Source organism: Plecotus auritus (genome assembly GCF_963455305.1).
Source record: "Plecotus auritus genome assembly, chromosome: 8".
Lineage (NCBI taxonomy): Eukaryota > Metazoa > Chordata > Mammalia > Chiroptera > Vespertilionidae > Plecotus > Plecotus auritus.
In genome coordinates, this window is record NC_137782.1 from 62,009,065 (window position 1) to 62,023,188 (window position 14,124).

Sequence of the window (14,124 nt, forward strand, 5' to 3'; positions counted from 1 at the left end):
CGAAGATGCGGGAAAGTCCGGCGTTGGGACTGGAGTCAAGCGTCTCTGGGTTATCCAGCGCGACCCCCTTGGGAATATTACGTGCAGGCTCTGATATGAAGTGGTTAGGGCTAGCCTGGGAGTCGGCCGATTTAGGACTCCGAGCTCAGCCCCACCCATGTTACCTTGAAGAAGCCACTTCACACCTATGTTCGCTACCTCCCTCCTTTTCGCACCTTTAAAAGGGGCCCCCTTCTTTCCAAAGCCCTGGCCTATGTTGTCCCTTTTCCCACTCTTGGGCTATCTACTCTCAAAGACCACAAACTGGATTTTCTAGCAGGAAATAAGACAAATTGCCATTTTGTGAACCTTGTGCCTCTTTACTGGCCCGTGCTTTTTCTTGAGGCACTGGAGCTTCCTAAATTCAACACAGATGATCTAACTCCAATTTTTATTCTACTTTAGCCTCTCTTAACTGGGGAAGGATTTGGTGCTCCTTCCAAGGGTGTCTGTACTAGTTAAAAGGATTGGATAGTGACGACAGTAAGGCAACCTGGCAGACACCAACTGAGGATTAAGGTTAACATTACTGGTAATGAGATATAGATTGATGTGTGCCCCCATTATCAGGCACTAAGGGCACATCATTTCTGTAGTATTTTTCACAAAAATCGATGGCCTTAACTATGAGAAAACATTAAACCAAATTTGAGGGACATTATATAAAGAATCTGACAGTACTCTTCAAAAAATGTCAAGGTCATGAAAGACAAGAATGAAGAAGTCACAGATTGGAGGATACTGAGAAAAATGTCATTGGTGGAAAAACTGGTGAAATCTGATTAAGGCTGTAGTTTAGTGTCAAGTCATTAGTTTTGATAATGTTCCAAGTTATACAGAATGTTAGCATTCGGAAAAGCTGTGTAAAGTGTGTGCAGGAACTCTGTACTACGTGCAACAGTTCTGTTCTAAGGGCTGCAGACTGGACCTCAAAACATCCCAGAAAATAAGCACACAAGGGTTCATCACCATCTTACATGTATGGAGAACCAGGCTAAGGGGTGAAAGGATTTAACAAGATCACAATCACAGAAGCAAAACAAACTGGCCAGTCGTTCATAGGACTGGAGCCAGAATGAGAGGGAAGGAGGAGTTAGAGATAGTTGTTGGCTTTGAGTGGCAGGTTTAGGAGTTTTGGAGTTTATTCTGTGGTAATGGAGGAATCACTGTAAGTTTTAAACACGGAAGAAGCATGACACTGAGGTCTCCCACAGACCATTCTTAGGCGGCACAGGTGGACTGGAAGGGAGAGAATGGAAGCAATGACAGGTTGCTACACTCAACCAGGGTAGGAGTAAAGATGTGGGCTGTGGCAATGGAGGCAGCTCTGAGAGAAATGATTCAAGTTTTGGAGATGGACCTGATAGGATTTGGAAACCAATTAGATGGAACAGCTGAATGAGTTATAGAAGACTCCAAGAATTGCAGTTTGTGAGTATCAGGTACAGCAAAAACGTTTAACCATGCAATCTTTGGAATCAGTTCTGGATTTGTTTGCCCTCTTGCCACTTAATAGCAGTGGAAACTTCAAGTTAATGACTATTTATTTTCTTATCTGTAAAACATAGGTGATTATCCCTCCCTGAGAATGACTAGGATGACTAAATGACTGCATGTAGCAAGCATATCTATGTTTGGGACATAGAAATAAGTGTTGACAGTTGTCCTGAGACTAAGTGAATATAGGCATGATATTGATTGCTAGGACAGGGAAGACAAAAAGCAGGTCTGAATCAGAAATGAATAAAAATAACAGTATGGCCGTTTTCAGTGATCTGCAGGTGTGACTGCAAATTCTCAACATCCTTACCTGTGGGATGCCTTGAGGAAATCCTCTTGCCCACAGTATCTTTGCTTAATGGGAACCTGTTCCTAAGAGACTAACAGTGTCTGAGATCTCTACTGAAGATCCTCCTCTTCTTGCCAACCACAAAAATTCCCTTGAATCCCACCCCCAAATGTCCTGACCACAAAGAAGCCCTAAAGACACATAGGAATTGACAAGTGATGGGTTAGGAGTGACAGCAGTTATCTGTTCTGGGGTTATACAATCTGATACTTCCTAAAAGTTAGGAAAATAGCCAGTCAACCACAGCTGAGTCCCACTTTGATTCTTTGTAGGATTTGGGGCTGGTGAGCCAATGGTCAGTAAGAGCAATTACTTATTTCCCCAAGGAAGATTTCCTCATGCTGGGGAGGACACCTCTTCCCCCTTTTATTAGTCACACTGAAGCTAGAGTTTTCTAGCTGCTTATATTGGGCAGATTAAACAGGAGAGGGTGTACTCAGAACCTGCCGTTTCTGTCCTCTAGTCAGATCAGCATATTAAGAAATTCCACATCCTTACCTGTAGGATGCCTTGAGGAAACCCTCTTGCCTTAGCCTCTCTCTCCTGGTCCTATTTTTATTTTTATAGTTTTAGTCTGCACGGAGGATGTTTTTACTAATTTTTAGAGGAAGGGAGAGAAAGAAACATTGATTTGAGAAAGAAACATTGAATGGCTGCCTCCTGCATGCACCCGCACTGGGGATCGAACCCAAAACCCTTTGGTGTATGGGACAATGCTCCAACCAACTGAGCTACCCAGCCAGGGCCACTGGTTCTATTTTAAGCAAGAAGTTGATCACCTCGTTTCCCAATAAGAAAAGGTCTACTGAAGCTAATGAGCAGGACAGTTTATTGAGAAGTTTTTTTAAAAAAAATATTTTTATTCATTTCAGAGAGGAAGGGAGATATAGAAACACCAATGATGAGAGAGAATCATCGACTGGCTGCCTCCTTCATACCTTCTACTGGGTATGTGCCCTGACCGGGAATCAAGGAGAATCAAACTGTGACCTTCTGGTTTATAGGTCGACGCTCACCCACTGAACCACACTCGCTAGTCAAAGAACAGTCAATCTTGATAACTAGCTGGTGTTTCTCTACTCAGCACCATGGCTGGGGTCCTGACTTAGATGTTTTCATCTTGGTTCTCTCTTCACAATAGGTACCAAATCCACAGTCACCTCAGTGGGTCTTTATAGTTTTTTTTTTTCCTACCTACTCCACAGAACAGACAGGCTGTAACCTGGCCACTTACAAAAACAGTCAGAAATCTGTAAGATCTGGTCTTTTATGCAGGTAGGAAAAACCTTCTTGCTCAAGACTAACAGAAAAATGTGCAAATGAAAGACCAAAAATCTTTAATTATAAAGTTACATCTTTTAAGGAAATGCAAGTGAGGCAGCCCCCTGAAGGGCCTTTATTAAGAGCACTTGACTCCCTGTGATATTTGCAGAGTTACCTGAGTATTTGAAATTATAGTTCAAGAAAAAAAAAAAAAAAAAGGAATGCCAATACAGTTATATACAATCCAGTGGTGCTATTTCGTTTTTAGTTAATGAAAGCATAGCATATATACAAATAATTTTGTAAATAATCCTAAAAGGAAAACAAAATAAAAAAAGAGGGGGCTGGAGATACCAACAATATTAAATAGAAGTAGTTAACCTTAGGAGTTTTGAAGGATGGAGTTACATCCAAACCAATGAAGGATATAAATATAGCGAAGTCTAATTCCACGAGGCATCCCTGATAACATTTTGGATTATTAATGAAATAAATAAAAAGGGGCAGAGTGGGCGTGACTGAAATAGCTTATTTAGCATGAGACCTTTGTGGGGAGGTGAGTCATATTTCACTTAAATTTCTATGACTTGACATTAGTATGTCAATCTTGGTGAAAAATTAGTACCTCAATCTTAAATAGAGTTATTGTAAGTCTTATAAAATTAGATTCTTCTGCACGATATGAGATCATAAAAGACAGAGTAGGAATTCATTATTATGAGTGGCTAGGTCAGTTTTAAAGCACTCTATTTGATTAAACAAGTGAGGTCCTTCCCTACTGCCTAGGCTGTGAAATGCTGCTTTCCCCAACCTCCCAAAAGAGCAGAAGAATAAGGCAATTTGCTCATTTTACTTTGTTTTTATTTCAACATAACATGCAGTAAAAAAAAAAAAAAAAAATTAACAGAATTTATTGGCATTTACAATGCTCACAAAGAAAAAGGACTCTAAAAGCAATTTAGTTCAGATGTAAGAAATTGCTCTAATTAAACACTTACAATAAATCTATTTCCAAATGTTCAGCTTATTCCAAAATTTAAGATAGTATTTGGAGATATTTATGTCTGCTATTTGCAGTACTTTTTATAAAACCTCTTATTCTTGGGATATCCAGCCCCCATTTTCCTAACACAGCAGGGAAGACATATACATGTGGCCACTTAAATTAAAGGAAGAAATGAAGTAAGGGAGATCTCAGGTTGCAAAAATATATACAAGCATTTACCTTTTCCAGAACTAAATGTTTTCTCCATAAAAATATTAAATAGCCAAGCCCTATAGAACTAGGGCCAGGACTACTTAAAATATAACTATTCTGTATTTTAAAAATATAGGGCAGAAAGCCTTTTGGGTGATATTTATACATTTTCACACAATATTTCTAGGTCCCTAAATGAATAATCAAGCATTATGTAGAATCAGAAAAGTCTACTTTCTTACATTATCTCTTAATTTAATCTCATAAATCTCTAGTAAATATTGCAGGTAACTACATTTTAATATGAGAATTCATCTCTATGGGAAGTCTTTATAGAGGCTTAATTAATTTTCATAGCCATATATTACCAAAGTTCAGGCTTATGTAATGGATGGGTAATTGGCAGACATTCGCTCTGTAAGACAAAGCAATAGCATTTTTTCCCCCTACCAACAAAAAGGCAGAGAGTCTTGACTTTGGGGGAAAAAAACCTAGGGGTTTAGAGACCATACTACATATATTTCCTGGCATATGTGGAATAAAAAACAAATAAATGTAGGGTTAGGGAAAGCCTAATCTCCCCCTTCATATTGACAATTTCTGAATGAGGCAATCCTTTCACTCACATAAAATCTGCTTTAGGATGGCAGTGTTTTAGAGTACAGATACATGAGTTTAAAATGTTTTTGTTACTGTTCTAGGATGTAAAAGGAAGAGTGAAACTTTTGATACACATATACATAATTAAGGAAACAATCTAGTGGAATAAGACAAGTCAGATTTCAATGATGTGTTAAATCTCATGTTAAGGTTTTTGACTAGTCATTTGCAGATCTGATTTCTGGAAATGTTGAATAAAAGTCCAGAATCACTGGTAAATAAATCTCAATGATAACATTAATTTACTTATACTCAGATAACTCTCTAAACAGTCACAGTCCAATTTTACAACAAGATGTGCAACAAGCAGAGAAGGAAAAGGACAAACATTGCAAGTAAGTTCTTGTCCTTCCGTGGTGCAAATTCCCAGAAGTTACTCTTGTCCAAATCCTTCTGTTTCTTCAATGGCAAATAACAGCTTTTCCTTCAGTTGCTCATAGCTCTTATAGGGTGGTAGGTCCAGGCGGTTAAAACTAAAAGTAAGAATTGTTAGTATGAGAAAAAAATATTATACTAAGAAACAAATGGGCAGTGTAGTATATAACAAAGCTGGTTTTTAAAGTCAGGCAAAACTGGTTTAAGTCCCAGATCTATCCCTGGGCCTTTGAATAAGTGCTATTACGTTTTTGAGTCTTGGTTTCTGCTTTGGTAAAATAGGAAAAACAATATTTATCTCTCAGGATAGAATGAAGAAGAAACAAGCATATACATAGCACAGTGCCTGGTGCTCAGCAGGTATTCAATAAAACGTTGGTCTTCTCATGCTCCCCCACCTACCCTAATCTAGATCAGTGGTCAGCAAACTTTTTCTGTAAAGGGCTAGATAGTAAATATTTTAGGCTTCGTAGGCCATAGGTCTCTTATCAAAAGGTTTTAAATTAAAAAAAAAAAAAAAAAGGTTTTAAATTTACCACTTTAAGAAATAATGTTCTGCTCTAATATCTAATATTCTCCTATTGAATGAACATTTCTTTTTTTTTTTTTTTTAAATATATTTTATTGATTTTTTACAGAGAGGAAGTGAGAGGGATAGAGAGTTAGAAACATCGATGAGAGAGAAACATCGATCAGCTGCCTCCTGCACACCCCCAACTGGGGATGTGCCCGCAACCAAGGTACATGCCCCCGACCGGAATCGAACCCGGGACCCCTCAGTCCACAGCCCGACGCTCTATCCGCTGAGCCAAACCGGTTTCGGCTTGAATGAACATTTCTGTCCTATTCTTAGCTGTTGAGTTTTTAAAGAGCATCTTCTAATTTTGGGCCATATTATCATCACTTTCACAAGGTAACAAGTAGTGAAGCTGCTCTGAAGCCTTAGCCCTCTGCCATATTTTTAGGACAAGGCCTAAATGTTTGGCAAAAGAAGAAATAATACTATCCACAAAGGAAAAATAAATTTACAATTATTACTTTTTTTAGTTCTTACAAATGGAAACATGGAACTTATAATGAGGCTGGTTCTCATGTGTGACTGAGATAAGCTGTTCACAACAGTGTAATGGCACAGTCTGTTCTAGGTTTTGAAATAAAAAAGAAAGGGACAAGAGGCCAATTCAAAACACGTGTACAAGATAAGTATACAAAAATAAATTGTATTTCTATACACTAGCAATAAAAAAAAATCTAAAATGAGCCCTGGCTGGTTTTTGGCTCGGTGGATAAGAGCGTCGGCCTGCAGACTGAGGGGTCCCAGGTTCGATTCCAGCCAAGGGCATATGCCCGGGTTGTGGGCTTGATCCCCAGTAGGGGGCGTGCACGAGGCAGCCGATCAATGATTCTCTCTCATCATTGATGTTTAAAAATATTTAGAAATATTTTTTTAAAAAAAGTATTAAAAAAAAATCTAAAATGAAACTACAAAAATCCCATTCATACTAGCTTCAAAAAAAAGGATAAAATATATGGTAGTTCGGCCAACATGGCTCAGTGGTTGACCGTTGACCTGTAGGCCAGGAGGTCATGGTTTGATTCCTGGTCAGGACACATGCCTGGTTGCAGGCTCAATCCCGTGTGGGATGTGCAGGAGGCAGCCATTCAATGATTCTCTCTCATCACTGATGTTTCTCTCTCTCCCTCTCCCTTCCTCTCTGAAATCAATAATAATAATATATATGTACATGTGTGTATATACATACACACACACATACACACACACACATTTTTTAAAGAATAAAATACTTAAGAAATTTAATAGAAGAAATGCAAGGCTTGTGTAATGGAAAAATATAAAACATTGTTGAATTAAAAAGACCTAGATAAATAGTCTTGAAAGATATCCCATCCATGTGCATTGATAGGAAGACAAAATATTGTTAAGATCGCAATATTCCCCCAAACTGATCTACAAATTCAAAGTGATCTGTATCAAAATCCCAGCTGACTTCTTTGCTGAAATGGACAAGCTGATCCTAAAATTCACATGAAAATCCAAAGGACCCAGAACAGCCAAAAAAATCTTGAAAATATTGGAAGACATATACTTCCTAAATTCAAAACTTACTACAAAGCTATAGTAATCAAGACAATGTGGTATGCCATTATGGATATACATATGGATCAATGGAAATAGAATTGAGAATCCAGAAATAAGCCAGTGTATTTATTGCCAATTGATTTTCAACAAATGGGTCAAGTTGTTATTTTTTAAAAACCACACAATGTGTATGAAAATGTAAAGGAACAAACAATAAAACAATTAAAAAGGCCAGATGGGGAAAACAAAGGAATATCCATCAAAGTCCACATATAACCACAGAAATGTCTCACAAAATAAAGTCCAAGTATTGCTGAGCTTTAGGTCGAATTCCAACATATATTTTAGTTAAGATTACAGTTGGGTTTTTAGTTTTGTACATTTTTGAAAATGTGGTTAAACGGCATTTATGAGAAAATATTTCTGTTCACTATATTAGAAAGTAGCTCTCCCAACAACTATCTAGAATTGATTTCTTCCTGTGCCGTCAAAGAAAAGTTAAAAGTTTTCCAACTATCACATTTAAAAAACAACTCAGAGGTGGGAAAAGGGATTGACTGGAAATGGGCTAATTGTTTGGGGGTGATGAAAATACATTAATACTGTATTGTAGTGATGGTTACTAGTCTATAAATCTAAATATCATTGAATAAAATGGGTAAGTTTTTTTAGTAAATTATACCTCAAAAAAGCTGATAAGAATAAGTCAATACAATGGGGAAATATTTCATTTCTAATAGGCTTTAATATCTACAGAACTGGAAAAAGCTGTTTTCTCTACTTTTTCTGATTTTACTTACCAGGTATGACTTCTGGGTAACCAATTTTCTTTCCCAACTTTTTCAATGCAGAATTTTTGAGGTCCATTGCTCCCTAAAACATAGTGAAACCATCAACAGTTTAATAATATAATAGTTATAAAATTGTGATCCCCAATGTAGCAGCATCATTATCAGCATCACCAAGGAAACTGTTAGAATCACAAAACTACAGACCCTATCCCAAGCCTACTAAATTGAATAAAAAATTGGGGGGGGGGAGGCTCAGAAATATAGGGTGTCCCAAAAAGATGTGCTTAAGTGCAAGAGTCCCTACCCCTGAATATTTTCTACTTGGTTGTCTGGCAATCATCTTAAACGCAGCAGACTCTAAGCAAGTCATTATCTTCCCTAACACTTCCAAACCATGTTCTCTACATGCCACAGTTTCTCCATTTCTCCATATTTCATAACATATTATCTTTGACATTCTTTCTTCTTATCTCATCTTTTAATTGAGTACAGTTTCCACTTTTGGAACTTCTCTAGCATTTATCTTCTCTTTTCCATCTCTACTTTCATCTCCTAAGATCAGTTTCTCATCACTGTGCCAACACTTTCTTCCTACCTCCAGGCTCTTCCCTATCTTTTGCTTTTTTAAAGAATAGTTTATTATTTTTAAAGAAATATTTTTTATTGATTTCAACGAAAAGGGGAGAGGAAAAGACAGAAATATCGATGAAAGAGAATTATTGATCAGTTGCCTCCTGCACGCTGCCTCCTGAGGATTGAGCCCACAATTCTGATAGGGAATCGAACCCGTGACCTCCTGGTTCATAGGTTGACGCTCAACCATTGATCCACACCAGCTAGGGCTCTCCCTATCTTTTCATGCTTTTTCATCAAATCTTCCTAAAATGCAGTTTCAGCAAGTTTCCTCTCTTCAAAAAGTTCCCATAACTTCCAATACCCGTAGAGTAATGTCCAAATTTTTTTAGTCTGACTTTTAAAGGCATTTAAACTGGTTCCACACTATACTCAAAATTGCGTAGTTCTTTTAATTCTGACCCTCTGCTTCAGCTGAAGCACACTTAGGGATCACAACTTCTCTTCTATCCTCCTATGGTACTTGACATAACATTGGTGTGAAAGGAAGACTTGAATCTATTTTATTATTTAGTTGCAAAATAAATACTCTCATGGTTATTCATTTCAAAACAACACACTTTAATCAGTGACTACTATGTGATAAGTACTATGCTTGGTGCCAGAAATAAAATGATGAAGATATGGACTTATATCTTGAGGAGTTCCAGGTATAACAGGGAAGAGTGGTAAACACATCATTAAAAATGTAGTATAATACAATCAACATGCCTGGCCCGTGGGAGACACAAAAATGTTTGCCAAATGACTGAATGAACAGAGTTACAAATAGAAGACTGCTATCCTAAGTTAAAATGTGGGGTCTAGTTGTAGGGTTTAAAATTTCCAGGTAAGAATTACAAAGTGATTTAAAAGTTTAGACAAATCCAGGTTAACTATGACTATTTAAGAAAATGGCTACACTTACTTTTATTTCTGATAAGTTGTATATACAATGATGTAACAGCAGTGTCATAATTTTTTCTATAGGAAAAGTAATCCTATATACATACCCATGAGGTCAGCAAATCCTCCAACTGGTAATCGGCAGGTTCCAGTAACAAACTGTAGAAGTCTCATTCTCTTCTCGTTATCAATTTCTTTAACGAACTGTTAAAAGCACATTTAAAGAGAAATATAGGTCATATGCTATGTTTAACATAATAAACAAGAAAAACATTTTTTTAAAAATATGTTATTGATTTTAGAGAGGAAGGGGGAGGGATAGAAATATCAACCAGCTGCCTCCTACATGCCCCTATTAGGGATCAAGCCTGTAACCTGGGCATGTGCCCTGACTAGGAATCGCAAGAAAATTCTTAAATGAACTCCCAGTGTCAGATGCACGAGATAATAATGACTGTATCCACTACTGTGGATGGAGGACCTTCTCTATGTTTGTCAAAGCCCCACTAACCTTCCCCTCTGTAAATTTTAGGAGCACATCCTTAGGGGAGACAGAAAAAGAGGGCCCCCTGAGCCCAAGAGCTCCCTACTCATGTAGTTTCAAGATCAGTTCAAGGGCAGTATCTCCTTTCCCACCCACATCTGCCTGCCCTATAGGATATTCATTATATAGGACACAGAGCTTGAGGCAGTACAGATTATTGAAATTTATGAACAAATGAAATCAAAATCACAGAATTCTGATCCAGATTTACCCTAATAACCTCCTTTTCTCAATGTTCTTTAGGTTTGAAGGTATAGCTAAGTGTTACCAGAATTATATGGCTTTTAACTCCTATATAATAACTCTGATTAAAAGCAGTAGGTTTCTGGAGGGTGCTTTCATCTTCTAGCACTGGTGTTTTGGCTCAACCAAATATTTTTTTGGTAAAGAATAATTTTTATCTGCCTTGGCCTGTGTGGCTCAGTTGAACATTGTCCTGTGCACCAAAAGGTTGCTGGTTCGATCCCTGGTCAGGGTGCGCCGGTGAGGCAAATGTTTCTCACATCGATGTTTCTCTCTCCCCCTGTCCCTTGCTCTAAAAATCAATAAAAACATGTTTTTCAAAAAAGGATAAATATCTTGTACTACTTATCAAGTGTTTTATAATCCAAATCCTGTATGTTACAGAAGCTCAGTTCATCTGCGTTTCTTATGACTAAGTGAATATCAGAAATTAAAAATATTTTTTTTAATTTTAAATTTTTTTATTGCTTTTAGAGAGAGGAAGGGGGAGGGGAGGGAGAGAGAGAGAGAGAGAGAGAGAGAGAGAGCGCGCGCGCGCGCAAGAGGGAGAGAGAGACAGAGATAGAAACATCGATGTGAGAGTTAAAACACTGCTTGGCTGCCTCTGATACACGCCCCAACAAGAGATTGAACCCACAAGCTAGGCATATACCCTGACTGGGAATCGAACCTGCCACCTTTCAGTGTATGGGACGACGCTCTAACCAACTGAGCAACCCTGGCCAGGGCTAAAACAATTTTTTTATTGTGGTACAATATATATAACAAATATTTACCATTTAAGCATACAATTCAATGGCATTAAGTACATTAACTCTGTTGTGTAACTATCACCACTGTTTCCAGGACATTTTTTTTATCATCTCCCAAACAAAAACTCTGAATGCATTAAACTTATCTTCCCACTGCCTCAGTTCCCCTTTCCCCAGGCCCTGGTAACCTCTATTCTACTTTATGTTTCTATGAATTTGCCTATTCTAGGTACCTCATATAAGTGGAATCATACAGTATTTGTCCTTTTGTGGCTGGCTTATTTCACTTAGCATAATATCCTCAAGGTTTATCCATGTTGTAGCCTATGTTAGAATTTCCTTTTTTTTGTTAATCCTCACCCAAGGATATTTTTCCATTGATCATTTTTAGAGAGTGGAAGAGAGAGCAAAAGACAGAAGAAACACTGATGTGAGAGAAACACATCGATTGGTTGCCTCCTGCACACGCCCCAACCAGGTACGTGCAACCGAGGTACGTGCCCTTGACCGGAACCCTTTGGTCCACAGGCCAATGCTCTATGCACTGAGCCAAACCGGCTAGGGCAGAATTTCCTTTTTTTTTTGTTTTTTTTTAAAGGCTGGATAATATTTCTTTGTATGTATATACCACAATTTGTTTAACCATTCATCTGTTGATGGACACTTAGATTGCTTCCATTTTTTGGCTATTGTGAATAATACTATTATGAACATAGGTATACAAGTATCTGAATCCCTGTGCTCTCAATTCTTTTGGGTATACCTAGGAGTAGAATTGTCGGATCATATGTTAATTTTTTAAAAAATCCCCAACTGAGGATATGTCTATTGATTTGAGAGAAAGAGAAAAAAATGGGAGGAAGAGAACATTAAAGAGAGAGAGAAACATCGATTAGTTGCCTCCCATATGTGCCCCAACTGGAGATCGAGCCCGCAACCTAGGTATGTGCCCTGAATGGGAACTGAACCTGCCACCTTTTGGTATACGGGATGACACTTCAACCAGGGCTGGATCATATATTAATCCTATGTTTAACTTTTTGAGAAACCACAAAACTTTGCCACAGTTGTGTACATTTCATATTCGCAGCAGCAATGCAGAAAGTTCCAATTTCTCCACATCCTCACCAAGGATGATTGTTTTTTCTCTTTGTCATTTTGATTTGCACTTTCCTAATTATTAGTAATGTTGAAAATCTTTTTATGTGCTATAACCAACATTTTTTTGAAGAGACACCAGTATGATTCCAAACCAAGTCTCTTTCTTAAGTTTGCCTTCTGAACATTATGTAATTCTTAATGAGGTATGAATGATGAAAACCATACTTTAGACAGTTCTATAAAATTCCAAAGCATATTATCATCTGGAGTTATACTCTGGGCAAAGGTGAAAGGTATGTATAGCTTACTTGGCAATAGTCTTAAAAGGATGGTTCCATAATCCATGTTCATTTATTATATTGCATAGGATGGAATGAGGGGTCTGAATATACTGGTATTTTTTTTATGTAACTTATTTTCATATATGGTAAACACATTTCTAAAAAATTATGGTGTGTTTGTCAACAGAAATAAAGTGAGACAAACCTGCCAAAACCACATTATTTGTTTGCTTGTCCTAGTATAATGACGGTAGATGGTATGTCTTTGCCAGTCATTCAAATCAATCTCTTGCATTCCACATAAAAGAACCTTTTGAATGAAAAAGACAAATGATTTCTATAGGTAATTGTACAACATTTATAATAATGCTAGACATAGATAAGAACAAATATTAAACAGTATAAAAAAAACAAACTAATCAAGAGGCTATGGATTGTAACTATGTATCAATAACTGTATCTATAATATTCTGAAAGGTTGAGTTTCTGATGTGTTATATATATAAACAGATTCAGGTAAATAAGCCATTCATTACAGAGAGGTTCTGATAGTAATACTTTTTTAGCTAATTCTTTTATATGATTTTAAATATCCTGCCTACATAAAAAATATTGCCACTGGAAAGTGAGTTGAAAGCAGACAACCGAAAGCATTCTTTATCAGCATGCTGCAAAGGAAAGAAGAAAAACTTATTACCTCTAACTCCTTTGCATCAAAGTACTGCAAATACTGCTGAGGAAGAATTTCATTAAAACCCTCAAAGAAAGCTTGTGTCTGTTCTTCAACACCTCGAGACAACCTCCATTCAGCTACCATTCTGTTAAATAAATATAAAAAAAAAAGCTATCAGGAAGTTTAGATGTTACGTTTAAATTCCGAGTACAAATATAATTTTAAAAAGCTATACTATTATGAAAACCTCGGTATATAAAAGAATATAAAGAACCCCAAATATAGATACCCCAGCTTCAATACAATGCCAATCTTATTTCATTATGCCACTACCCATACTCTAAATATAATTTCATTTTAAACATAAATATTTTATTATGTATCTCTACAAAATGAGGTCTCTCTCTAAAAAAACATAACCATGCCTTAGCTGGTTTGGCTCAGTGGATAGAGTGTTGGCCTGTGGACTGAAGGGTCCCAAGTTTGATTCTGATCAAGGGCATATGCCTGGGTTGTAGGCTCAATCCCCAGGAGGGAGGGTACAGGAGGCAGCCAATCATTGATTCTATCTCATCATTGATGTTTCTATCTCTCCCCTCTCCCTTCCTCTCTAAAATCAATCTAGACTAATAAAAGGGTAATATGCAAATTGGTCAAGACGCTCTCACAGTAATGACCGAACAGCAGGCTGCGTGGGGCGACAAAGCCGATAGGGGGGTTAGTGAGGGACAACCTA

The 14,124-nt window shown here is 37.4% G+C and overlaps 1 protein-coding gene across 2 annotated transcripts in view; it reads right to left on the reverse strand.

Moving 5' to 3' along the window:
- Positions 1–2,735: 2,735 nt before the first annotated feature.
- The window catches only part of ITCH (itchy E3 ubiquitin protein ligase), a 137,648-nt gene continuing 126,259 nt past the window's right edge, over positions 2,736–14,124 (reverse strand). For both annotated transcript variants that reach the window (XM_080685028.1, XM_080685027.1), the window contains exons 21-25: positions 13,413–13,533; positions 12,921–13,025; positions 9,902–9,998; positions 8,286–8,358; positions 2,736–5,482 (exon numbers count right to left, since the gene is read on the reverse strand). In XM_080685028.1, coding sequence (XP_080541154.1) covers positions 5,383–5,482; positions 8,286–8,358; positions 9,902–9,998; positions 12,921–13,025; positions 13,413–13,533 — 496 coding nt within the window. In that variant the 3' untranslated portion in view covers positions 2,736–5,382. The remainder of the gene's footprint in view (positions 5,483–8,285; positions 8,359–9,901; positions 9,999–12,920; positions 13,026–13,412; positions 13,534–14,124) is intronic.